At 15.7% G+C, this 26,795-nt stretch overlaps 6 protein-coding genes across 6 annotated transcripts, besides 45 other annotated features; 4 read left to right on the plus strand and 2 right to left on the minus strand. All coding sequences in view use genetic code 6, as the record gives it.

Annotated features, from left to right (window-relative positions):
* Positions 1–236: 236 nt before the first annotated feature.
* Positions 237–1,553, plus strand: IMG5_051620 (leucine rich repeat protein; the record flags this gene model as incomplete). The annotated part of the gene is made up of 7 exons (XM_004037422.1): positions 237–383; positions 464–560; positions 615–712; positions 760–1,044; positions 1,088–1,309; positions 1,374–1,439; positions 1,485–1,553. The coding sequence occupies 7 exons, from the start codon at positions 237–239 to the stop codon at positions 1,551–1,553; spliced, it is 984 nt and encodes a 327-aa protein (XP_004037470.1).
* Positions 390–441: a microsatellite.
* Positions 391–431: a microsatellite.
* Positions 1,554–2,038: 485 nt separating the features above from the next.
* Positions 2,039–2,084: a microsatellite.
* Positions 2,041–2,092: a microsatellite.
* Positions 2,060–2,100: a microsatellite.
* Positions 2,101–2,102: 2 nt separating this feature from the next.
* Positions 2,103–3,924, plus strand: IMG5_051630 (hypothetical protein; the record flags this gene model as incomplete). Its single annotated transcript, XM_004037423.1, has 4 exons — positions 2,103–2,383; positions 2,438–2,533; positions 2,575–3,338; positions 3,422–3,924. 4 exons carry the CDS (start codon positions 2,103–2,105, stop codon positions 3,922–3,924), a joined length of 1,644 nt encoding a protein of 547 aa, XP_004037471.1.
* A 2,785-nt stretch (positions 3,925–6,709) lies between these two features.
* Positions 6,710–6,751: a microsatellite.
* A 393-nt stretch (positions 6,752–7,144) lies between these two features.
* Positions 7,145–7,201: a microsatellite.
* Positions 7,202–7,878: 677 nt separating this feature from the next.
* Positions 7,879–7,935: a microsatellite.
* Positions 7,879–7,944: a microsatellite.
* Positions 7,945–8,096: 152 nt separating this feature from the next.
* Positions 8,097–8,129: a microsatellite.
* Positions 8,130–8,179: 50 nt separating this feature from the next.
* Positions 8,180–8,259: a microsatellite.
* Positions 8,229–8,323: a microsatellite.
* Positions 8,235–8,307: a microsatellite.
* Positions 8,238–8,310: a microsatellite.
* Positions 8,243–8,297: a microsatellite.
* Positions 8,246–8,310: a microsatellite.
* A 59-nt stretch (positions 8,324–8,382) lies between the features above and the next one.
* Positions 8,383–8,427: a microsatellite.
* Positions 8,428–8,618: 191 nt separating this feature from the next.
* Positions 8,619–8,665: a microsatellite.
* Positions 8,626–8,674: a microsatellite.
* Positions 8,675–9,729: 1,055 nt separating this feature from the next.
* Positions 9,730–9,786: a microsatellite.
* A 353-nt stretch (positions 9,787–10,139) lies between these two features.
* Positions 10,140–10,198: a microsatellite.
* A 206-nt stretch (positions 10,199–10,404) lies between these two features.
* IMG5_051640 (ubiquitin protein ligase, putative) lies at positions 10,405–12,123 on the plus strand (the record flags this gene model as incomplete). The annotated part of the gene is made up of 5 exons (XM_004037424.1): positions 10,405–10,945; positions 11,062–11,148; positions 11,204–11,479; positions 11,546–11,757; positions 11,810–12,123. Exons 1-5 carry the CDS (start codon positions 10,560–10,562, stop codon positions 12,121–12,123), a joined length of 1,275 nt encoding a protein of 424 aa, XP_004037472.1. The 5' UTR covers positions 10,405–10,559.
* Positions 10,947–11,034: a microsatellite.
* Positions 10,955–11,029: a microsatellite.
* Positions 11,490–11,524: a microsatellite.
* A 6-nt stretch (positions 12,124–12,129) lies between the features above and the next one.
* Positions 12,130–12,193: a microsatellite.
* Positions 12,194–12,856: 663 nt separating this feature from the next.
* Positions 12,857–12,921: a microsatellite.
* Positions 12,922–13,033: 112 nt separating this feature from the next.
* On the minus strand, positions 13,034–14,317 carry IMG5_051650 (methylisocitrate lyase, putative; the record flags this gene model as incomplete). The annotated part of the gene is made up of 6 exons (XM_004037425.1): positions 13,034–13,148; positions 13,205–13,457; positions 13,545–13,787; positions 13,828–13,976; positions 14,164–14,227; positions 14,266–14,317. The coding sequence occupies 6 exons, from the start codon at positions 14,315–14,317 to the stop codon at positions 13,034–13,036; spliced, it is 876 nt and encodes a 291-aa protein (XP_004037473.1).
* A 490-nt stretch (positions 14,318–14,807) lies between these two features.
* Positions 14,808–14,892: a microsatellite.
* Positions 14,815–14,889: a microsatellite.
* Positions 14,815–14,891: a microsatellite.
* Positions 14,817–14,953: a microsatellite.
* Positions 14,844–14,961: a microsatellite.
* Positions 14,845–14,946: a microsatellite.
* Positions 14,920–14,963: a microsatellite.
* A 149-nt stretch (positions 14,964–15,112) lies between these two features.
* Positions 15,113–15,137: a microsatellite.
* An 8-nt stretch (positions 15,138–15,145) lies between these two features.
* Positions 15,146–15,179: a microsatellite.
* A 506-nt stretch (positions 15,180–15,685) lies between these two features.
* Positions 15,686–15,740: a microsatellite.
* Positions 15,741–17,016: 1,276 nt separating this feature from the next.
* Positions 17,017–17,079: a microsatellite.
* Positions 17,080–18,592: 1,513 nt separating this feature from the next.
* Positions 18,593–18,654: a microsatellite.
* An 896-nt stretch (positions 18,655–19,550) lies between these two features.
* Positions 19,551–19,590: a microsatellite.
* A 221-nt stretch (positions 19,591–19,811) lies between these two features.
* Positions 19,812–19,858: a microsatellite.
* A 1,095-nt stretch (positions 19,859–20,953) lies between these two features.
* Positions 20,954–22,031, plus strand: IMG5_051660 (hypothetical protein; the record flags this gene model as incomplete). The annotated part of the gene is made up of 6 exons (XM_004037426.1): positions 20,954–21,317; positions 21,396–21,497; positions 21,547–21,657; positions 21,709–21,759; positions 21,806–21,890; positions 21,937–22,031. Exons 1-6 carry the CDS (start codon positions 20,976–20,978, stop codon positions 22,029–22,031), a joined length of 786 nt encoding a protein of 261 aa, XP_004037474.1. The 5' UTR covers positions 20,954–20,975.
* Positions 22,032–22,172: 141 nt separating this feature from the next.
* On the minus strand, positions 22,173–24,798 carry IMG5_051670 (phosphatidylinositol-4-phosphate 5-kinase, putative; the record flags this gene model as incomplete). Its single annotated transcript, XM_004037427.1, has 5 exons — positions 22,173–22,436; positions 22,497–22,712; positions 22,837–22,925; positions 24,052–24,200; positions 24,248–24,798. The coding sequence occupies 5 exons, from the start codon at positions 24,796–24,798 to the stop codon at positions 22,173–22,175; spliced, it is 1,269 nt and encodes a 422-aa protein (XP_004037475.1).
* Positions 23,702–23,739: a microsatellite.
* Positions 23,715–23,770: a microsatellite.
* Positions 23,932–24,028: a microsatellite.
* Positions 23,933–24,029: a microsatellite.
* Positions 23,941–24,030: a microsatellite.
* Positions 24,799–26,795: the final 1,997 nt, after the last annotated feature.

A 26,795-nucleotide genomic window follows, 5' to 3' on the forward strand; every position in this document is an offset into this window, starting at 1 on the left:
ATTTAAATATAAATTAATAGATTATTTAGTGTTTTATATTTAAATTTAATTTAAAAATTATATAATTATAAATCATAAATAGTTTATTATGTATATTTATTATAATAATAATAAGAGAATTATAAGTTTAAATAATTTATATTTTTCAACTATAATATAAAAATAAATAAATTACGATTTCTTTTATAATTAAATTAAAAAACAGTTTTACAAATATATTAAATATAAAATAAAAAATGAGTAAAAAAGTTGCATCGAAAGAAGTTAAAAAAGTAGAGGAAAAACCTAAATTAAATTATGAAGATTTAATACTTAGAAATTTAAGTAATGCAAGATTGACTTTAGATAAATAAGGTTATCAATTTGTTAATTTAAATTTAGCTGTAAAAAATATATTTATATATATATAATATATATATATATATATATATTTTATAATATTTACATTTTTTATTATAAAAAGGAAAAATCATTAGATTCTTTAAATATTGTTTTCTAAAATTATAAAGCATTATAAAATATAGATTTACATGGCAATAATTTATCTGATATATCAGTTTGTAAATATTTTATTTTTTAATATATTTAAATTAATAAAAAATAAAATAATAAAGTATCTAGTTTACCTAATTTAATAAGACTAAATGTTAGCTAAAATAATATCAAAGATATGAAAGCTCTTTAAAACGAAGAAGGCTTTAGAAATTTAAAAGTATTTTAAATAATATTAATTAAATATTTATTACTTTAAAAAATTAGTACTTGAATTTATAAAAAAATCGAATTAATGAACTTTTGACTCCTAAATGTCCTAATTTAATGCATTTAAATTTAAATGAAAATAATATTGATAAAATGGAAACTTTCGAAGGGCTAGAACCTTTAAAAATTTTAGAATTAAGAAGTAATAGAATATCTTCAATTTAATAATTAATAAATATGCCTAAATTATAAGAATTATATTTAGCTTAAAACAAAATTAAATAAATTGTAGGTATTGATTCTTTAGTAAGCCTTTAAAGATTACATTTAAGATAAAATAATGTATATTTAATATATTTTTTTTATCATTAAATAATAAAAAAAGATTGAAGTTTTTGAAGAAACTTTTCCAAATTTAGAAAATTTATAATATTTAAATTTAAGAGAAAATAAAGTTGAAAAAATCGAAGAAATTAATAAACTGGTTACTTTGCCTAATTTAAAAGTTTTAATTCATTCTTTTAATCCTATTATTAATAAAAATGCAAATTATTTATTTGAAACTATTAATTCTTTATTAAAATTAGAGAGAATTAATAAATTATAGGTTTTTTTTAAAAAAAATATTTATATAATAAAATATTTTTATTTTATATATATATTTAAAAAAGATTACAAAAAATATTAAACTTAATGCATTTGCATATGCTGAAGATAAATATAATAAAGACTAATAGGTATTTTATATATACAATATTTTTTTTATTTGTAATTTTTTTAAGGAAAGAAAAAGAATAGAAGAAGAAGAATTGTTAAAATAATAATAAGAAGAAAATAAAGAAGAAAATTGATATTTTTTAAAAAAATAAAAAGCAATATAATCATAAAATACATATAAGTATATATAAAATAATTTTAAATTTAAATAATAAATCTAATATAATAATTTCTTTTATTTTTGTTAAAAATTAATTCAAAATTTATATTAAAAAAATTAATATAGTAAATAGTAATTCAAACAAAAAAATTATAATTTTTATGTTTAAAAAAATTATATTATATTTATATTATAATATATTATTAATATATATATATTTAATTTTGTAAGAAAGTTATTATATTATTTTTAAATAATAATTTATTATTTCTAGTAATTAAATTAATAAAATAATAATAATAGAAATATATATGTGTGTTTAAAGTATTAATTATTTTTTTAATTACTTTGTTAGCTTAATAAAAATCTATTTTATCCAATTTTTTTTTTTTATTTATTTATTTAATACTAAATATACCATTTAATTTCATATTTTAATATACAAAAAATTAGTGATTTATAAAAAATTAAAATTAAATTAAAAAAAAAATTTAATAAAAAAAAATAAAAAAATTAATAAATAATGATTTCAGCACATACCTAATCAAGATTAGCCAATGTTTTTCAATCAATCAGTGATGGTGAATAAAAAACTGAAGTATTTCGTTAAGTTTTAGCCGAATAAAAATCGTTTGAGCCCTATGCTTCTTTTTGTAGGCTTGATATTGGTAAAAAAGGATATTTAATTTCTTCTGACTTATAATAATTCCTCTAATAAAATTAAATATATGCCACTCTTAATGAAATATAAAATATAATATTTAACCTTAGTTCTACTATAGATGGAAGATTAGCTTATTCTAAGTAAAATATATATATTTAAATTTATATATATGTATATATATGAAAAAAAAATAGTTTTGCTGAAGGTATATTACCATAAGAAGATCGAAGATTAAAATAATTAGTAAATTTAAGAGAAAGTTATTATATAGAGGATGGTTAAACTTTACCGTAAAAAATAAATAAAAAAAAACATAAAAATAAAAAAATAGATATGAATCAGAATGGGCATTAGTTCGTGTTTTCGAATAAGAAATTAAGAATTTAAGAAATACTGAAAATCTAAAAAAAATATTATAAAGATCTTTAGATTTTAATAAATTAAATTGCTTTAATTCCATAGATAGATTAGGCTTAGGTTATTTAGATATTCAAAGTATTGATGAATTTATGACTTCTTGTGATTAAGCTTTAAATGAGGAATAACTAGTGGCCTTATTCAGAAAACTAAGAAGTAGTAACTGCTAAATTACCTATACTTAATTTGTCTAAATTATATCTTTAAATAATGAATAAAATATATAATAGTCTTCTCCTTCTAAATTATCTTAATATACTCCTTAAAAAAATGATTCACATAAAAAAGATTTCCTATATTAAAGCTATTTGTAAAGATCTGCTAGTCTAGAAAAAAGTAGAAATATTAATAATTTTTGCTCATAATAATTAAATTAACCTCGTAATAGATATTCAAGCACAAATAAAAAATAAGAAAATAGTTTATATAGAATTAATAATAATGGACTTAAAGAAAGTTCCTTACTTTAAAATAAATCGCCTTTAAAATAAAATGAAGAAGAATAACTTGTTAAAGCTTTAAAATAATAAATTGTTTTAGATAGAGATTTAGAAGACTTGAAGAATTAACTAGCTTTAAGAAGAGATTTTAATATTGAAGATGCTTTCAGAATTATTGATTAAAATGGTAGAGGATTTGTTTCTAAAATCGAGTTTGAGTCAGCTTTAAATAAAATTGGTAATATTTTTTTTTATATATATATAATACATTCATATAATATTATTTTCTATATTTTTTTTTAAAAAAAAATATATATATAGGAATTTTTCCAAGTAAAAATGAATTGTTTTTATTTTTCTAAAGATATGATAAAGATAATGATGGTTTATTATAATATAGTGAATTTAATGATTTAATAAGTCCATAGAATTTCGAATTTGCGTATTTGAGTAAAAGCAGAGAACCTTTATATTGTGATCCTGAGAATGGGTTGTTTAATTTCTCGACTGAAACTAGAAGGATTTTTTAAAAATTAATGAATAAGATTTTCTTGAGTGAGGTTGAAGCTGAAATCATTAGATAATAATTAAATATAAGACCTTTATTTTCTGTATATAATGCTTTCTAAGCTATTGATAATTTAGATAGTGGGTTCATTACTTTGTAAAACTTTAAATAAATACTTAATGATTATGGAATTTTCGTTTGTAAAGATGATCTTAAATCTTTGGTTAAAAGATATGACAAGAATGAAGATTTTAAAATTACATATAAAGAATTTATTAATGAATTAATGCCAAAATCACCACTTAAATAATATTGAGAAAAATACTTTATTTAATTTATTTATCAAATATTTATTTTAATATAAATTTAATTTATATTTGAGTTAATTTTCATAAAAATAAATTTGCGTGTATTATTAATTTCAATAAATAAGAAAATATATTTAAATTAAAATATAATGTTTTTTTTTTTATTATTATTAAAAAAAATAAATAAAAATAATAAAGTTTCTTTATTAAATATATTAGATATTAAAAAAAAAAATTAATTTTAGTTATTTATAATATTAAATATAATTTTTTAAATATATAATAAAATAAAAAAATATTTATAAAATAATAATAAATATCTTTTTTTTTTAAAATAAAATAAATAGATTTATTTATTTTATTAAATCGAAAATTTTATATTTCTTTTATTTTTTTTAGTAAAATGGGTAATAATTAAATGTATTAAAAAATTAAAAATAAAAATTTAATATCCAGTAATTAATTAGATTATATACTATCATATTTAAAAAACGAGGGGTATTAAAATATTGACTATTTAAATGAGGGATCATTTGGTTTTGTTTTAAGAGCTTATAATTAACACTTTAACAGATAAGTAGCTATAAAAATAATGAAATATGAAAAGAATGATTAAATAGAAAAGAATATCATTTAACAAGAAATATGTTGTCATTAAAAATGCTAATCATATCATGTAGTAGAGTTAATTTAATAAAAAATTGTTAAATAAGGTTAAATTAATTTTTGTTTATTTGAAATGGAATATTGTTAAGGTATATTATATTTATTTTTTTATATAAAAATAAAAAATTAGAAACATTACTAAATTTTTTAAATCGACAAAGATTAGAAAATATATAAATAGATATAGAAACAAAATTAAATATTGTAAATGATATTCTTAAGGGATTAAATTTTGTACATAAATAAAATATTATACATAGAGATTTAAAAGCTTCTAATATTTTAATGAATAATGGAATAACTAAAATATGTAATTATTTAACAAAAGTAAAATTTAAAATAAATTTTTCTTATTTTTTATTTTTTTAAAAAAGCTGATTTCGGTTTAACTAGATAGTTGGATTCTGAATAATACTTAGAATCATAAGTTATATTAAATTAATTTTATTAGAGAAAAAATTATTTTTAAAATAAATAGAAAGGGACAGTCTTATTTGTTGCACCTGAAGTTTTATAAGGAAAATATAAATAATCTGTAAAATATAATATATATATATATTTTTTTAATATTATAATATATAGGCTGACATTTTTTCTTTAGGAATTATTTTATTGATGATTGATAATTATTAAAATTTTAACTATGAAGATAAAAATAGTGGGCTAGGGAAGTATTATTTTAGTCATTTTAATTAAGGATAGATTCCTGAAAATTTAGGTTTCTAATTTGATTCAATTTTACTCAAATGGGCTTAACATATGATATAAGCGGACCCAAAAAATAGATTTACAGCAGAAGAATATTTAAATGAAATATTATAATATTCGAAATAAAAAAATATTAGTTTATATGATAGCTAAAGAACCATTAAAAAATTTGTATGGAAAAGCCAAAAATAAAGTACAAATGATGAATTACTTAAATTATCGAAGCAAATTTAACCCTAATCTCAAATATAAACACTTATATTAGATTGCTAGTAAAAAATATATTTAAACTTAAATCTTTTATTCAAAGAAAAAATAAAATAAATATAGGGATAATTAATATTTTAATGACTAAGGATTATAGTAATTATCATAATCTTTTATTTTTCTTAAATAAATAACTACATTGAGTTTAGATTTTAAGTATGCTATTTATATATTTTTATATATATTAATTATTAATTACATAAATAAAGTGGTAATAATTAGTTTAGTGATAAAGGCTTATAATTTTTAAGTGAATCTTTAAAAAATTTAGATTAAGTTAAAATCCTTATTTTAGATTTTTAATTTAATAGAAATTTTACAGATGAAGGATTAATTAAATTATTTGATTCAATTTATTTTTTAAATAAATTAACTTAAATAAATCTAAATTTCGAGTATTTTTTTTTTGTTGTTGCCTTAAATATTAAAAAAATAATTAAATTATTAGTTCATGTGAAAATATTACTGATATTTCGTTAATAAAATTAAGTTAATCTATAAAAAATTTAAATGAATTAAAATATATCGACTTTAATTTTATGTAAATAAAATTTAAAGTTTATTTATTTATTTTTCGAATATTTTAGAAGCAATAATAAGTTCACTAATGAATGTTTTTTTAATTTAAATGAAAGTATAATGAAAAACTAAAATTTAAATACTATTAATTTAAACTTTCAGTATAAATAACTAATAAATCTATTTTATTTTATTTTAATTAAAAAAAAAAAGTAAAAATAAATTTTTTAATGACGATGGTTTAAAAGATTTTTCAATTGCAATTTAAAATAATTCATAATTATAAACTTTATTTTTAAATTTCTTGTAATATATATATACATGTATTACTTTTTAACGGCGTTTTTATTTTATATTATCTGTATTTTTATTTTTTTAAAGAACTTAATCAAAATAAAAAAAGGCCCATAATTCATTTTTACATGTCTTATTTTTTTTTTTACGATTGTGTTTTTGGAAAAATAAAAAAAATTAAAGAAAAATAAAAAATGTTAAAAAGTAATATATTATATATGCATTTTTTTTATTGTTTATCCTTTATTTTAATATTAGTTGGAATATTTAATTTACTAATAATGGTGTTATTTAATTAGCTTAATCTATAGGCTAATTGCAAAAATTATCAACTCTAAATTTAGATTTTGGGTTTAATTTTTTAGAATTTTTTGTTTAATTAAAATTAATTATAGATTTAATACAAGCTTTACAGATTAGTTTTTATAAGAACTATCTTAATGTATAATTCAATAAACTTTTCTTATTAACTTATAGCTTGACGTTGAGTAAATATTATTTATATTTATTTTTATAACAATATTTTTTTTTAAATAAGTGGGAATAATAAATTTACTGATTTAGGATTAATTTAATTTGCGAATTCTATTTAAAAAATTAATAATTTATAAAGTTTATAATTAGATTTTCAGTAAACAAAATTTTATATTTATTTATTTTATTTTATTTTTTAAAAAAAGTTCAAACGAAAAGTTCACTGATAAAGGACTTTTATAAATAAGTAATTCAATATAAAACTAAGAAGCAATTGAAGTATTAAGTTTGGATTTTATGTATATATATATATATATATATATATATATATATATATATATATCATTAATATATATAAAATAAGTTCAAACGAAAATTTTACAGATGATAGTATTTCTTAAATATGTTATATTGTTAAAAATTTTAAATAATTAACCCAATTAAGTTTGATTTTTTAGTAAAATAATAATAATATATATATAAAATATTTATTTATTTAAATTTTATATAAATAAAGTGCGAATTAAAATGTATCAGATTATTCATTTAATAAATTAATAGAATCTCTAATTTATTGTAAAAATATTAATTTATTGAACTTAAATTTCTAGTATTTTATATTATTTAATTTTATGTATTTTTTTTTTAAGCTATAGTAAAAATATAAGTAATTAAAGCCTTTAATAATTTAGTTTTGCATTAAAAAAACTCTTTAATTTAAACAAAAAATATCTTTAATTTTAGTAATAATATATAACAAATTTAAATTAAATAATTTATTTAAATTATTATTTATAAAATAGGAAAAATGATATTTTAATAGAATATATTAAAAATTATTGAAATAGATTAGTATATAAGTCAATAGATAATATTAAAAAAACAAATATTTGCAGTTATAAATAATAAATTAATTTCAAAAATCAACTATTATTAAATTTAATAATTAAAAACTTTAAATATTTTTAATAATTAAAAAAATAAATTAATAAAAATATTTTTTATATATATTTATTTTTAAAAATAAAAATTACTATCAAAAACATATTTTTTATCAAAAGATTTTTTTATTATCAAAAATATTTTATTATTATTAAAAAATATAATATAAAAATGTGTGAAAGGATATAAAATAATTTGAAAATGTCCAATATATAAATTTTCTATAAGATATTTAAAAAAAAGAATTATTACTATATTGATTTTTAATTATATAAATAATATAAGATATTTAATGATATATTATTTTTTTTAAATAAAATTTATATAAATATAATTATATATATAATTAACACTTATGTATCTAATTTAATTTTATAAAAAAAAATTATATTATAATAATATCAATTTTAAAAAATATTAAGGATATAATTATAATTAATTTAATTATATTATTATAAAAAATTATTATATAAAAATTATATATAAAATTAAATTAATATAAAAGAAATTATAAAAAATTAAATGAAAAATATAAATGAGAAAAATATCTAGAAATATATAATATTTAAATAATAATTGTAAATATGAAAATTATTTATATAAAATAAATAAATATTATAAATAAATTAAATATATTAAATTGCATTAAAATATAATTTAATTAATAATATATTAAAATATATAAAAAAAGAATAAAATAAATAATAAATTAATAATTTATATATTTCGATATTATTTAATTATTATTATTTTTTATATATACATGTTTTTATTATTCTATATAAATAATAAATACAAATACATATTAATTAGAAAAAACCTATTTTTAATAAATATATATATATATATATATTTACATATATAATATTTTATATATAAAAATATATTATTATTATTCAAATCTAAACAAAATATATTTATTAAAAAATGGATTTTTTAGGTTTTGAAAAAAAGGATAATAAAAAGGAATTTCTAACTAAAAAAAAGAAAGAAAAAGAAGTAAAATAGCATGAAAAATTATAAATTTTATCAGCTTCTAAAATACAAACATTTATCAAAAACAAGTTATAGAACATAAAAAAAATGCGAAATCTTTCTGAAGATTTTCTTAAGAAATAATAAGATATAAATTTAATAAAATAAAAACTGACATAATAACAATATAATACTATATGTAACCAGATTTTTTATAAATATCCAGTTTTTTTTGATGTTTTGCTTTATATTGATAATTATAATGTTAATAGTCATAAATTACTTATATTAAGTATTTCAGAATTTTTAATAAATGCAAAAGATGAGTCTATATTTATATAATTAAAAGAAAAATATTCATATGTAATAATAAAAATTAAACAAAAAAAATAAATATATATATTAATAATTTTATATTTTATATATATATATATAATTTTTTTTAGATTTATAAGTTAATTTGCTTAGTATTGTATTTGTTGAAAAAATCAAATTTATTGTAGAATGATTTAGAAATATTTAATTAAATTTTGATAATTTTTTTAAAAAAATGCAAATAATAAAATTTCAATATTTTAATCCCTTTAAAATATTATACTCCTAATTTTTAAATAAAAGGCAATATTAAACTTTTAAAATATGGTATTTTTAATTATAAATCTAAACATAATGATTATATATTATTATAATGTTTAAATGTTAATGATAGTATGAAAAAAATAATTAAAAATGATTAAAAAAAAGCATATTTAGCGTTTTAAATTATCTCAAACAGCTAAATTAATATAAATTTGGAAAATCATTTAAATTTAATTAAAAATAGGATTAATAACTATATTTATATATGGTAAATGGTTGAACCTTTTAATATAAATTAGAATGAATTATAAAATTTTGCTTTTTAATTTATGAATGTACTATAAGATTTAATATAATAACATAATTTTAGATAATAAAATGGCTAATAAAATAAATATAAATAAAAAATAGATTAATAATAAATGGAAATAGAAAATATTTAATAAAATTTATAATTTTATAAATAATACGATTAATAATTAACTGATATAGATTTACTTTAATTCGGAAATCAAAAAAATATTTAATTATTTTGTTAATTATTAAATTCTTAAATTCCATGTATTATTTTTTTTTTCAAAAAAAAATAATCATTTATTTTTTTTAATTTTAATTAGCATATCCTAATTTAATTTAAATAAATTCACTTGAAAAAATTAATTAAATTTGTTAACTTTTTCTTAATATTGGAAAAATTAAAAATCAAAATTAACTGGCTTTGAAAATTAAATTTGCTTAATCTTTTTAACTTCTAAATACTTTGTTAAATATATTCTAATTAATGGTAAATAAAATTATTTATATATATATATATAATATATATATATATATATATATATTTATATATATATATATATAGAACTTTTAATTATCTATATTTCAAAACTATTAGAAATATTTGGGTAGTGTAGTTGAATTATTTTGTCTTTTATATAAGAAAAAACTAAGTTTAATGGATGACGAGGAGTTTTTTTACTCTTTGGGTTTAAATCCTACCTCTATAATATAGAATAACTCTATAGAACATTTCGATTTAACCTAGACTTAATAATTGGTGGAATTTTTGAATACATTTGCTTTTAAACTATTATATTTAGAACCTTAATAATGTTATAAAAGATGTGAGAAGAAATTAGTAAAACTTTTAAAGTAATTATATTGTAGAGATTAAAGAAAAAAATTCATTAAAAATTGGCTTTTAGACTGCGAAGAGACTAAAATGTTAAGTTCTTTTCATTTTCAAAGAATAAATAATGATAATTATTTCCTTAGTAAGCTTTTAAATAATATGCCGCATATATTTTCTTTTGAAAAAAGATATAATAAACTATAAGAGTTTATTTTGGAAGATTAAAAAGGACAGGATAGAGATCCTTTTGATTTCTATTAAGATGTAGATAATGAAGATGAAAATAATGTCGTTTTTGTAAATTCTAAAGTAGTTAAAATTAGAAGAGGGAAAGAAATGGAAGATGCTTTTTAAAAATTTAAACATAAAAATATGAAAGCTTTATATAAAATAAGCTTCTTAGATGAACATGGATTATAAGAAGCAGGAATAGATGGAGGGGGTATTATAAAAGAATTTATAAATTCAGTTATAAGGTATATTTTTATATATTTATATATATAAATATATATAAATATATATAAATATAAATATATATATATATATATATATATATATATTATTTTAATAATTTTTATTTTTTAATTAAAAGTTAAGGATTTAATATTGAATATGAATTGTTTATAGAAACATCTTAAAGAACATTAATGCCAGCACCTAATAATAAACATAGATTATAGTATTTATATATTTATCAAATTTTATTTTTATTATTTTAAAAATAAAAAATTTAGAAAATATTACTTTTTAGGATCTATAGTAGGAAAAGCAATATATGAAAATATTCTTATATAACCGGTTTTTTCGAAAGTTTTTCTTAATTAAATTCTTGAAAAACCTAGTACTATTGAAGATCTTTAATATATAGATAATAGTTTATATAAAAATTTAATGAAACTTAAACATACATAAGATGATGTAAGCTAATATGGACTTACTTTTTCTATTGACGACGAATATAATGGAAAAGTTGAATTAAAATAAGACGGATCAAATATAATAGTGAATAAGTAAAAAATAATATAATAATAAATTTATATAATTATAAATATTATTTTATATTAAAAAAAATATAGTGAGAATAAATACGAATATATCAGTTTATATGCATAATATAAATTAAATTTAATGAATTAAATTGAAGCTGAAAATTTTAGGCAAGGATTTGCTTCTGTTATTGATTAAAATTGGCTTTCTATGTTTTCACATGATGAATTGTAATTAATTATTTCAGGATAATTTACAGCTTTTGATGTCGAGGATTTAAAATAAAATACTAAATATTAAGGTATATATATATAATATACGTATATAAAAATATTTAATATAAAATTTTAAAGGTTACAATCAATATGATTTAATAATTATTTTCTTTTGGGAATGCTTAAATGAATTTTCAGAACTTGAAAAAGAAAAATTTTTACATTTTGTAACTAGTTGTAGTAGACCTCCTACTTTAGGATTTAAACAATTAAATCCTCCTTTTTGTATTTGTAAATCTATTGACGATTGGAATCCTTAACATCCAGAAAAACTACCAAGTAGTTCTACATGTATGAATATTTTAAAACTTCCTGATTATTAAGACAAAAGTACATTAAAGATAAAATTATTTGAAGCAATATTTTCAAATAGTGGATTTGATTTGAGTTGATAATAAATATATATATATATATATATATATATATTTATATATATTTATATATATATATTTATATATATATGAACTATTATTTTATTTCATTTTTATATATTATTTTTTTTTAAATTAAAATTTAACTATATTCTTTTAAAAAAAAATTTTTACTTAAAAATAAAATATAAACTAACTAAAATTCATTATATTAAATAATTAATATTTAATCAAATTTATAATGATAAATCGTCCAACACAAAATTTAAAAAATGTCATGAAATTATATAATAATGATTTAAGAACTGAAGAAAATGAAATTTAAGATTAAATACAAAAAATCGAACAGGAAATTTTAAAAAATTAATGCGAATTAAAATAAGCAGTCTATTGTATAAAATAATTCCTTAATTTTGAAATTTACGACCATTTAGAATAATATCATGGAATACATGAAAATTCTTCTGCTGATTGGTATTATAAATCGACTGATGTATGGGCAAAATAATATGGTATTATTTTATGGGATAATAATAGTTTAAATGTATTTAAGAAATATATTTATTTAATTTATTTTTTTATTCTTTTTAGGCAACACCTTAATATTGGGCTAATGGATGTAAAAAATGTAATGAGCTTTTTTAAGAATTTCATGATGATATTACTCCTATTGATAATATAAGAATTAAAAGTATTTAAATGATAGCAATTTTAAAAAATGATTTAAATGATTAAAAAAAAAGATAATAAATTGAATAATAATAATATTAAATTAATAAATAATAAGAATAATTAGATTAAAAATAAAATGATATTAAAAAAAAGAAATGAATTATTTTTTTAAAAAAATAGAAAAAAAAATAAAAAAAATAACTTATTTATTTGTTTAAAGATACATATCTATATATTTATTTATAATATATAAAAATTATCATTTTTTTTATATATGTAATTCAATTTTTTTATTCTAAGACATATTTGGATAAATCCATTCTTTTCCTGGTGTATAACCTAAAGTTTCATATAATTCTTTTCTAGTTTACATACTTAAATATAATAATATAAAATTATAAAACAATAAATATTATTTAAATTAATTTACTTATTTAAAGATTTTTATTAAGTTCCGTCATTATTTAATTATTTGAAAAAATCATCAACAGCTTTCATAGCTACTCTTAAAGTAGAAACTGGATAAATTACACAATTATATCCCCATTTCTTAAAATCATCAATATGAATATAAGGTGTTTTTCCATACTCAGTCATATTAGCTAATAAAAAAGGTCCTCCTTTAGGTCCATATCCTTTTAAAGCTTAAGCTACTTATTAAAATTCTTCAGCAGATCCAAGTCCTTTTTTTATAAATTTTATATATATTAGTTTTTAATTTTTTTTTTTCGTAGATATAGTAAAAATAAAAAATTATATATATATTTTACCTTCTGGAAATATCATATCAGCTCCAGCATCAATATAAGCTTTTGAACGAGTTATAACAGAATCTAAGCCTTCAACTGATCTTGCATCTGTTCTAGCACAAATAATGAATTATCCATTTGAGCATTTTAAACTAGTTTCTGCTGCTATTTATACTTTTCTGACGAAATCTTATTATGAAACAAGGCTTTTACCATCTAAATGACCACATCTTTTTGGAAATATTTAATCTTCAATATGTAATCCTAAGTTTTGTTTAAATTAAATATTAAATTTTTATTATACCTGATGCTCCTGATTAAAAATATTCCCAAACTGTTCTTGCACACATTTCTCCTTCTCCAAAACCAGTATCAGCATCTGCAAGAACAGGCAAACCAGAAGACATAGATACTTCTTTAATAATTTTACAAAATCCATCAAAAGTTATAAGTCTAAGTTTTATATATATTAAAAAACATATAATAAATATATATTATATATAAGTTAATTTATTTTATTTTTTTATATATATCTATTTTCACAAATATAAAATATAAATAACTTTGTTTAATGCTTTTGTTTCGAGTTTTATTAATTTTTAATAAAAATATATATTTTATTAAAAAATTTAAATTTTACCCTATATCTGGAACTCCTGAAGAAGCGGTTACTGCAGCTCCTGATACATATAAAGCTTGGAATCCTATTTTAGTTATAGTTTTATAATATTTTTTTATATACCATTATCTGCTGCAATTCGTCCAACCATACCATTAAAAGCACCAGGAACCATTATGCAATTATTTGTCATTAATTATCTAAACTTTTAGCAATTGTTTATGAAACTCATTTAATATTTTTTTAAAGATAATATACTTTATTTTATTAAAATTTTATTTTATTTAATAAAAAATATAGATATTAATATTTTTTTTAATTTAATTAAAGAAATACATAAATAATATTATAATATATATATTATACTTGGAATGTTTTTTAAAATAAAAAATAATATTTTATTAATATCAATAATATATAAAAAGATTAAAAGAATTTTTATTAAAAAAATAATTATTGCTTAATAAATAATATAATTATAAAAAATATATAAAAAAAAAATTAATAATTTATTTATATATTTTATATATTTTATTTTTTATTAATTCTTAATTTATGTAAAAAAAAATTAATTTTTATTTAATATTAATTATATTAAAATTTATGAAAAATATTATACAGATAATTAATAAAATCTTAAATTCTTAAATAAAAAAAAAATTTTGATAAGAAAAATATATAAATATAATAATAAAAATATAAATATATAAATATATAAATATATATATAAATATATAATAATATATATATTATAATCATAATTTTATTTATATATATTATAATTAATATTTATATAATATAATAATATATAATTATTATTTTTTTATATTTTAATTTTATTAATTATAAAATTAAAAAATAAGATTTACATATTATAGTATTTATTCAAATATTAAATATATATATATATATATATATCATAATTTAAACAATTTACACATAAAATTTCTTTTTTATATATTTTATTTTAAAATAAATAAATAAATAAATAAATATATTAAACATTATTCATTTTTTTTATTCTTTTTATTATTCTTATGTATTTTTATCTTACTTATTTAGTAATTATTGAAAAACTGCTACATTATTCATGGATTATACAAAATTTTAATTTTTAACAGTAAAACATTTATTTAAGCAAACTTTTTCTTAATCACTAATATCTTCACTACTAAATGAAGATAAAATGCATTTCTAAGAACATGCTTCGTAAATGTTATTTAAAGATATTTAATGCATTCCTATAATAGAAGCTTTTTATTGTTCTTATTATTGCTATTTACTACTTCTCATTTGATTAAAATACTCCTAAGCCATTTTATTTGTATTATATATATATATATATTTATTAAATATTTTTATTTTTATTTGTAATTTTATTTAATTTTTTTAAAATATATCTAGAATATATTTAGTTTTATTTAATTTATATAAATATATAATAAAATTTTATTTAATTTAAATCAATTAAATACTGAATTTTTAAAAATTTATTTATAAATATTTTTTTATTATTTAGAATTATAAGTATTTATTGTAAAACATTTTTATTTATATTTTTAATAATTAATTTGTTATTTATTATTTTTATTTATATTCAAACAAACATATTTTTATACAAATAAATTTCTTTAAGAAAAAAAAGTACAATATTTTAAATGAGTTTAGATAATCTTAAATTTACAACAAATTGTTTTTATTAATAAGACAATTATAAATCAAATAAAAAATATTAAATTATTTAAAACAATTGCTTTAATTAGCATAAAAATTCTAATCTTTTTTTTTAAACTAAGAAAAAAACATAGGAAAATAGAAATATATATAAATAAATAATTAATCATCATTTACGAAAAATAATCATTTAAAAAATTCTACATCTGCATTTGCTTTTAACAATATTTTTACAAATTGTAATAAAGTCAAAGATAACAAAAATTATCAAATATAAATTAAATTTAAAGATATTAGTTTAAATAAAAAAACAATTCCCTTTTTTTTACTAATTATACAAGCAAGAATGTAAATAATGAAAATTCGAACCTTTTATAATCAAATTAAACTACTTTTTACACTTCTAATCGACCTCATACTACTTATAATTCGAAATGTTTTCTAAACAATAATACAAATTAAGTCTCTTAGCATCTTTGTGTTGAGAAAATAGAAGAAGAAGGAAATTAGTTGAAATTAAAGAAATAATCAAGTTATTAAAAAAGCAAGGAAATTTAACTCAAAAATTTTTTCGAGAAAAAATTCTAGAAAAAAAAATCTGAGTTTCTTAATCGGGAAAATATATTATTTTCAGAAGAAAAAAAAAGTCTAATTTAAAATATTATTAAAGTATTTTAAAATGAGAAATAAAATTTCATTTTATAAATGATAGATATAAAAAAAAGATAATAATAGTATTTATTTTAATTTCAGAATATGTCTAAAGTAATAGAAACGAGATAAATTTAATTACTTGTGCATTATACACTTTTTTTAGCAAAATCTGCATATTTAATTAGTGATTATAATAAGTCTTTCTTTTTTTTATTCTAGTCTAAAAATTTGACAGAAATATCGAAAAAATATAGTTTTTTAAAAACTAAAATTTACATTCAAATGGGAGATATTTCAATTAATCTGTAAAAATACGAAGAAGCTGTACTTTTTTATAAAAAAGCTTTGGAATATTCATGGTATTACAATTTACAGCGTAAAGAGATAATATGCTATGATAAACTTGGTTTAAGTTATTTCTATTTATAAAAAATTGAATTAAGTAGTTATTATCATAAAAGATCTTTTGAATCTTAATACGAAATTAAATGTACTTATATTAGAAATATTTCATAGGAAAAAATACATGAAAATTTATCAAAAGTAATATAATATATATATATTTATATATATATATATATATATATATATATATATATATATATATATTTTAAAAATTCTTAGTTAGAATATGATTTTTAAATAATAACTCCTATGTTATTGGTTTAGACATAACTTCCTGTTTATTATTTTTTAGATAAATAATAGAAAGAAATAAAGATTAATTAAATAAAATATGAAATGAAATAAAAAAAAATTAAGGACATTTCTATTTAAGAAAAAAAAATTAATTAGTTTGAAAATGAATATAAGAAATAAAATGAATAAATAATAGATAATAAATTAAAAATATTTAATACTTGCTCTGCAGAAAAGCTAATACTTAAAATTTTTGAAGAAAGAGATTTTTTATTTGAGACTGAAACTCCAAAATATACATAAGAGTTTATTGATAATTAATATAAATTAAATAAACCAAAACTTAAAATAGAATGGTAACCTCCTAATATTAGAGAAAAAAATAACACATATTTAAATTTAGGACCTATTAAACATATTAAAGCTAGTCAAATTGTATTTGAAGATATTAAAAAATACAAACTAAGTTTAGATAAGTAAATATAAATAATAACTAAACAAAAAACATAATTGGAAAGTATTTTTGATAAGATAAATTATAAAATGAAAAATATAAAATATGATGATATGAAAGTTAATTAAAGGGTTTTTTTGTAACATATGAGTGATTAGAAAAATAACTTAAATCAAAATAATAAAATTAATTAGATTATTAAATAATTAAGTAAATGTTACTAGAAATTTCAATATATTTTATAATATTATGTCGATTGAAATTTTATTAGAGTAAATTAAAATTTTGTTATGTAAATTTTTTTTGAAAAGTAATATATATTTAATTAATAAAAACTTTTATAAAATTATTTTATCATTATTATTTAATTATAATTAAATATTATATTTTATATAAATTAATTGTTTGTATATTAAAATTTTATATTAGAAATTTAATTAAAAATAATAAAAACATTAATATTATACTAAATATAATAGTTATTATATATTAGGTTAACTTTATTAAAAACTTTCTTTTATTTATTAAATATTTTAATATAAACTATTATTAAGTCTAATTATCTATTTTTATATTCTAATTATTAGATTATAAAAAATCTACCATTTCTTAATCTTAGAAACTTATTAAATTATAATCAAAAGTATATTATTTTATTCTTATTACATTATTTTTATTTTTGGTTTAGTAATAATAAATAAATTTTTAATTTTTATTAAAAAGAAGATATTTAATCTATTCTAAGCATTTATTAATAATAATTTATGTCAATATGCTTATATAAATTATATTAAGCATAATTAATATTAGATATAATCAAAACTATTTAATTTATTTAGGCTTACTTTATTTTTAATTTAAATTTTTTAAAAAAATTCTTAATTCAATTTCATTTAGATAATTATTATTATTTTTTATCTTATAATAGTTTGTAATATTTTAATATTATTATTTTATTTTAATTTAATTAGATCTGAAAATCTTTTTAGAATTGCTTTCTTTATTTATTATATAAATATTTTTACTTATTTCTTTAATTATAATATTTTATTCTTAAATTTAATTTTTTTATTTTTTGATTATAAATTTTAAATTATAATTAAGTAATTCCTTATCAAATTTTTATTTATTTATAATTAATACAAGAAAAAATCCAATTTCCATATAAGGCTCTTACATAAATCCAATATATTCAGTAAAAACATAAACAATAATTCTATAATATCTACTAATTAATATTTTTTTTAATCATTTTCTAATTAAATATCCAAATTTAAAAGAAAATTTTGAATATTCTATAGTATCAATAATGATTTCTCTAATTAAACTTCTTTAATAACCGATTTATTTAAGCATTCTTCTTATAAAATCTTCCTAATCCTAAATTATTATCCTTTAAAAGTGAATTTCTATGTATTTAGAAAGTTTCAAAACAGTATTCCTATAAAGATATTTTGTAATAAAATCAAAAGGATTTTGCTTTTTTTTATATTTAATAACTTTATCAATATAATGAATTTCCAAAATAATTTTTTTATATTAATTTAATTAATTTTCATTAAATAATTGTTTCTCTTTATTACATTTTTTGACTGAAAATAGTAATTGTGAATTTTATGTGAAAAAACATATCTTTTATTATATATAATTCTTAATTATTAGAAAAGAATCTTAAAATATTTTTATGATTTTTATATTTTATTAATTGATATTTGTTGACTTCATAATGTATATTATATTATATATTATCTATAAATATTCATATATAAATGATAGTAATTTGTAATGTTTTGTAATCTAAATTTCATTTAGAAATTATTATTAAATAGTACTTTAGATTTTTTATATAATTTTTGGAAAATTGCATTAAAATATTTCAATATAAATAAATAAAAGATTATTTAGAAAAATAATCAATAATCATGTTTTTATATAAATATTTTCTTATTTTTAAGATAAAAATATACTTCAAAATTATTAAATATATAAATATTAATTTATATTTAAAAATATTAAATTATAATTAATATAAATTATATAAGAAAATTTGTACTTTATTTTATTTTTTAATTATTAAAACATATATTTAGAATAAAACTTATAAATAATATAAATTAATTAATATTTTTTTTAATTAGAATTTTATTGTATATATGTAAAATATAATGATAGATTTACATTAAAAATTATTAATATTCATTGAGTATAATGGATTTTTTTATAAATATAAAAAATTATATTAATTATATTTTAAAAATAAATAAATTAATTTTTATTAATATATAATTAATTTTTTTTTTGTTATTCTTAACAAACTCAATTTAATTCTATTAAAAATATATAAAACTTTGAAAATAATATTCATATATTAATTTTATTATAAAATTTTTATTAAATACTTAAATATAAAAAAATAAACACTAAAAATATAATAATTTACATTTTTTCTTATAAATTTTATTTATATAAAATTTATACTTATAAATATTATTTTTATTTTACACAAATATTTATTTTTATTTATAATTAATTACCTTTTTTTTTTAATAATAAAAATAAAAGTTTAATTACATGCTTCATATATCTAAAATAAACTTCCCCTTTAAGTTTATATAATAAAAAATTAAAATACATACAAAAATATAACCATAAATATAATATTAACAAAAATAAAAATTTGCCGATTATAAATTAAATAATGATGTAGAAAATTATAATCATGATTAATAATAAATATAAGATATTTTACAATAATCTCTTGATCCAATGGAATTTAAATTAATAGATATAGAACTAGAATATAAAAAAGCTCTGTAGTTTTATAAAAAAGGGAAATATAAAATATCCCATGAGTTTTTTAGAAGATCATTAGAAAACTTAAACAGATAAGGCTAAAACGAATAATTCTAACTAATAGTTTTGAAAAAGTCTTATATTTTTATTTTTTTAATAAAAAAATAAATGTTTTTTAAAATATAGATTAGCCTCAAATCAAATAGTATTAAAAAGATATTCGGAAGCCGAAAGCACACTCGAATAAATAATTTAAATTTCCTAAAATAAAGCATTACCTAGTAATATTATATACACTGAATACAATAATTTATTTTTACATTGTATGAAATCTAATTTAAATAAAGTAATTTATTTGTAAAAAAATATAAATAATATTTACTAATATAAATAAATATACATTCTAATAAAAAATTAAATAAAGGCAATAGTTTTAGGAAGAGCACTTTTAAGTGAAAAAGAAAAATAAAATATTCCAAAATAATTCGAATAAATATTCGCTTTTAATTTAGGCGTATTTTTTTTAAAAATAAATAAATATATAAATTAAATAATTTAGACTTCGTATTTATTGAAAGGCAATTTTGTCGAAGCTAAGTAAAAGCTTAGAGATTGCATTATGTTAGACCCAAATAACTTATTAAGAGGGTATGCTCTAAATAATTTAGCTGTTGCTTGTTGGTGGCATAAACATCCAAATTTTAGGGATTTAGAGGATGCTGAAGAAAGTGATGGTGAATAAGGGGATGAAACTAAATATCATAATTCTTAATTAAAGCTTAAGGAATCTGATTATAGTAGTGAATAAGTAGAAGCTGATTTCGATAATACTATTCCTTTATTCAAAAAGGCTTTGTGGTATATTTAAAATGTGAATGAAATTGAAGATAAGGAAAAATAAAAAGATTTGAATATATTATTAGATTAAGATAATATAATCCCGGAAGAACATTAAAAATTTGTATTTTTTTTTTTATTTTATGAAAAAAAAAAAAAAAAAATTATAATATTTTTTTTTTATTAACAAAATAATATAAAGGATCCAACAGAAAACTAAATACTATTAAAAAATAAATAATGTGGAATTCCTTTATTAAATATCTAAGAATTTTTATTTCATACATGTCCTGATTTAAAAACTGTAATTTATTTAATGTTTTTGTATATATTTATTTATTATTAAATAATAGGATGCTATGTTTTGGTTTAAATATGGGCTTAAATTTTTCGAATAGATAGATCCTGTAAATATTGATAGATTTTTAATTACTTTAGGTGTTTTTTGTAATAATTACAATGAAGTATTTTTATTTTCTTTAGTAATGCTTTTTTTTTTTATTTTTTAAATAAAGCATGGAAGAGCTGAATAGTTATTTAAAAAAACTTTAGAAATTATAGGAGATGTAAGGCTTATATATTTTTAAAATTATATTTTTTTTATTATATTAGAATGATAACTATAATAAAGTACTATGTCTTTAAATTTATGGAAACATGCTTCTTAAAAATTTAGCAAGAGAACATGAAGGACAATGTAATTATATTTTTTTGTTTTATAAAATTAAAAAAAAATAATAAAGAATTAATAGCAAAAGCACATGAATTATCATAGTAATTGCCATTTTGGTTTAATAAAATTAATCATATATGTATTCCTAAAATAGAACTTTAATGATTATTATTTAATAATGAAATATATATATATATATTTATATTTTTTATATTTATATAAAATTAATTTTATAAATAAAAAAAAATGATAAATTTGTTTTAAAAAAAAATATTAAAAATTAAATTATAATAATTATTTTTTTTTTCAATCAAAATGACATATTCTCCATGAATTAGGAATTGTGTTTTCAATTTATCTTCTTTCAAAAACATTATATTTTTTAATATCTTATTTTAATAGCTTATCATGAAATACAAATTAACAAGTAATTTAATGCCAAGTATTAGCACGACTATTTAAATGTTTATCCAATGAATAAACTCTTGCCATAACAACTGAAATATCAATAAGTTCATCATATAAAGTAAATGGTAAAGGCCTATTTTTCTTTATTGATGTCTTGAATATCTTTTTTTTTATTTTTTTATTTAAAAAAAAAAAAAACAAGAAATTTAAATTAATCTTTACATCATATAATGGGACTGATAAATGCTTCATTAATTCAACTTTATCATGTTTTTTATATGCATTAAAAACATCAAGGTATTTATCTCTGGCTGTTTCATGATATAGGTTAGGCTTGAAGTCTTAAAATATTGCTTTTGTTGAATTCAAAGCAATTTTATTTTTAATGTAATTTTTTATTTTTAAATGAAGTGATTTTTAATGTAATTCTTCAAAGTCCTTTTATTAAAATTAAAAAATGTTAGATGCTAAGCTTTTTATATTAATTTTTTATTATAATTGTATTTTTTAAATACTCAAAAAACAAATAAAAGTTAAATTGAAAATTATAAATTTTAATTACAATTATAGTCCCAGATGAAATTTTTGCTGAAATTTATTCTAAATTTTATTTTGCAACTTTTGATGAGCCTGATCCTGGTTTTATCATTTCTTATTTTATTTAAATTTATGATATATTAATAATATTATAATTCAATAAAAGATATTATAATTTTTTTTATTGGAATTAATAAATTAAATTAAAATATTTTTTTTTTATTTGTTTGTATAGAAACTCTATTCATATATTTATATATATATATTATTATTTATTAGATTATTTAATAAAAGATAAAAGTAAATATAATATGATTTTTTTAAAAATAAAATAAAAGCTAAATTAACTTATTAAATTTCATTTATGATTTCAATAAATAATATAATTACTTAAATAAAATATATTAATCTAAATTATTTATAGATAAAGTATTTAATTTTTTTTCATTCGTTTTCCTATTATGCATCTTCTTATAAAAGTAAATTTTTATAATTTTCTAAGAAAGAAGATTATGTTTTTTAAATATTATTTACACAAGTTTCTATTAATTATATATTTAACAAATAAATAAAAATTGATTGAAATTTTTAAATACCTATACAATTTTATTATAACTATGTTATATTATATGTATTATTTTTAAAAACTTAACAAGTATTTGCACATATTTTTGATAATCGTAAAGCTAAATTAACGTAATCTTAAACAATTATAAAATTTAATTGTTCTTCATCTAATTATGGAGGTTATTATTACATATTTAAAATAAATTTTTTTATTTATATTTATTTAAACAAAAATGATAAAAGATATAAATAAATAATATTAATAATTGTAAAATTTTAAAAATATGATTTTATTATAAACAAATATATTAATTAAATAAAAAAAAATAAAAAATATAATATCAAAAAAAAAATATTATATTAATATTAAAAAAAATTTATTTCATTAATATGTATAAATATATTGTTTTATAAATAAAAATTATATTTTATCAAATAATAGTTAAAAAAATCATAATGATCCTACAAAATTATCATTTTCAAAATAACCTTCAACTTATTTTCCATCTGAACTACAATATATACCTTTACCATTCATTTTATCCTTATAAAAAATATATACATATATATTTATAAATAAATTTAATATAATATATTAATTATGTATATATAATATATATATATTTATATAATATATATATATATATATATTTATTTTTATTATTTTTTTAACACACTTATTCCCAATCTCCTTTATAAAATGATTTATCTGACCATGTATATATTCCTTTCCCGTACCTTAGTCCATTCACAAAACAACCTTCATAACTATCTCCATTTGCAAATTTATAAGCTCCTGTTCCATTTTTTTTTCCTTCATTCCTATTTAAATTTTTTTAATTTATAAAGCAAATATAATAATAAAATACCATTCTCCTTCATATATATCACCAGTCTGCATTTCCAAAGTTCCTACTCCTTATTTTTTATCATCTTTCCATTCTCCATCATAAATATCTCCATTGGCATACTAATATGTCCCATTTCCATTTCTCATATCATTAAAAAATTCACCTTAATAAATATCCCCATTCGCATAATTCATATTCCCACTCCCATTAATAAAATCATTCAAAAAGTTTCCTTCATAACTTGATTCATCTTAAAATATAAAAATACCTTATCCACTTTTCAACCCATTTTAAAACTAACCTTCGTATCTGTAACTATCTTTTACGATCTAAATTCCAAACCCATTAACTTTATCATCCTGCCAATCCCCCTCATATACAGATCCAGAAGGATAATAATAAGCTCCTTTTCCATGTTTTTGATTTTTTAACCATTACCCTTAATATTTTCCCCCATTTGAATAAAAATAAGTCCCTTGTCCTTATTTTTCCCCATTTACCCATTCTCCTTCATATCTTTCGTTTGTTTTTACGTATTTATAAACACCATAACCATGTCTTTTATCCATATTGTAAGTTCCATCATAATAGCTTTGATTTTAGTATATATATATTCCTTTTCCGTTTTTTTTCCCGTTTTTGAACTACCCTTAATATTGTTCTTGGCTTTGATATATATATGTGCCTTCACCATGCAATTAGTCGTTTTGCCATTCACCGTAATATATGTCGCCATTCGAAAAATAATATACGCCGATCCCGTTTCGAGAATCGTTTGTTAACTGACCTTCATATTTTGAATTATCCTCGTATTCGTGGAATGCTATGGAGGGCTTATATATGTTTTGGGTTTTGATTTTTTGTTAAATGAATTATTATAGTAATTGGTCTTTTTAGTTAACTAATTTATAATATTGTTAATCGGAGTTTTATGCAGAAGATATATTTGTTTAGGAAAATTTTTATTAATAATTTAAATTTTATTACATTGATTTTATTTAAAAAAAAAATAAATGTTTTTTATTTTTTTTTTATTTTTTAAAATAAATATTATTTATAATATTTTTTTTTATTTTATATATAAGTTCTATTAAAAATATTTATTTAATTTACTTAATTAATATATTGTTTATATAATTATGTTTTTTAAATTATATTGTCTTAAGTTATATCATTACCATTAGAAATAGAATATTATCAATCAGTTTATGAATTATACTTTTTTTTTTTAAATAAAAAATTATGAATAAAAAAACAAAATACAGTTTAATTAATTTCTTATCTATTTTTAAAAAACATAGACTAAAATTAATAACAGAAATATATTCTTTTAACATATAGGAATTATTTTTCAAATTATTGTTTATTTACAAGCATCTTCTTCCAAATAAGATACCTACCTGAATTAGAATTAACTTATAAATAAAAATATCAAATCAAAAAATTTTTATCCTCAAAAATTTGAATTAAGGTTTCATCTTAATCATCTAAATAAGTAATATCTTTAATTTTAATAACTTTGCTTTAGAAAGTGAAAATCATCCGATTTAATAAAGTTGAAATTCTATATACTCCCATAAATTTCATAGTATAAATTAAAGAATTACTATTATTTATTTATTTGATTAATTATATAAATTATATATCCTTTTTATAATAATTACATAATATTGAACAGTTTTCAATGTTTTAATTGAATTTTTATTTGTTATTTATTTAGAAATATAAGTTATACCATTTATTTTTACTATATTCTCCTATATTATTTTTAGAAAAAGCTTTAATTTAGTTTATATATATTTAAACTTTAAAAGATGAATAGAATGTTTTTAAATAAAACACTACCATTTGAAATAAAAAAGTAACAAGTAATCTAGTAATGTGCTTTTTAAAAAAAAAATTAAATGTTTTTGCTCTATAGCTTAAAATGGATTTCTCAGTCGAAAAAATTCTCCGTGGAATATGTTCATAGGAAACATTTTTAATTAATCGTTTAGAGAATAGTTTAAGGAAGATTTTTTAGTTAAAGTTTTTCTTTAATTAATTATTAAGGTTTTTGTTTATGGTTATTTCTACATTTATTGCTTTTAAATGTATATAATATCGTAAATTATTTTAAATTTTATTTATAAAATTAACTAATATAATTTATGTTATGATGCTTTTTCTTTTAATTATAATTATATTTAATTTTATAGGTATTTTTTGTAAAATGTATTCAATAATAAAAAATATGGTGTAACAAACAAAAATTAATACTATAAAACTTTATTACTTTTTAAATATATTAATAAAAAGAATTTATTATGCTTGAATTTTCAAACTTATTTAAAAAATATTATAATAAATAAGAATTGTGTAAGAACAAAAAGTTCTGTAAGCTATTTATTTAGTCTATAATTTTAATAAATTAAAAATGCATTCTTTATAATTTTCAAAAGAAATTTTTTAAAAATGTTTATATAATATTTAAACTAATGAAATATAATATTTTTTATATTAACAAATTTATTTTTATTTTAAGTAAAATTAAATATGTATTTGGTTTAATTAAAAAAAAATAGTT

This window comes from Ichthyophthirius multifiliis (genome assembly GCF_000220395.1).
Source record: "Ichthyophthirius multifiliis unplaced genomic scaffold scaff_1120509250154, whole genome shotgun sequence".
Lineage (NCBI taxonomy): Eukaryota > Ciliophora > Oligohymenophorea > Hymenostomatida > Ichthyophthirius > Ichthyophthirius multifiliis.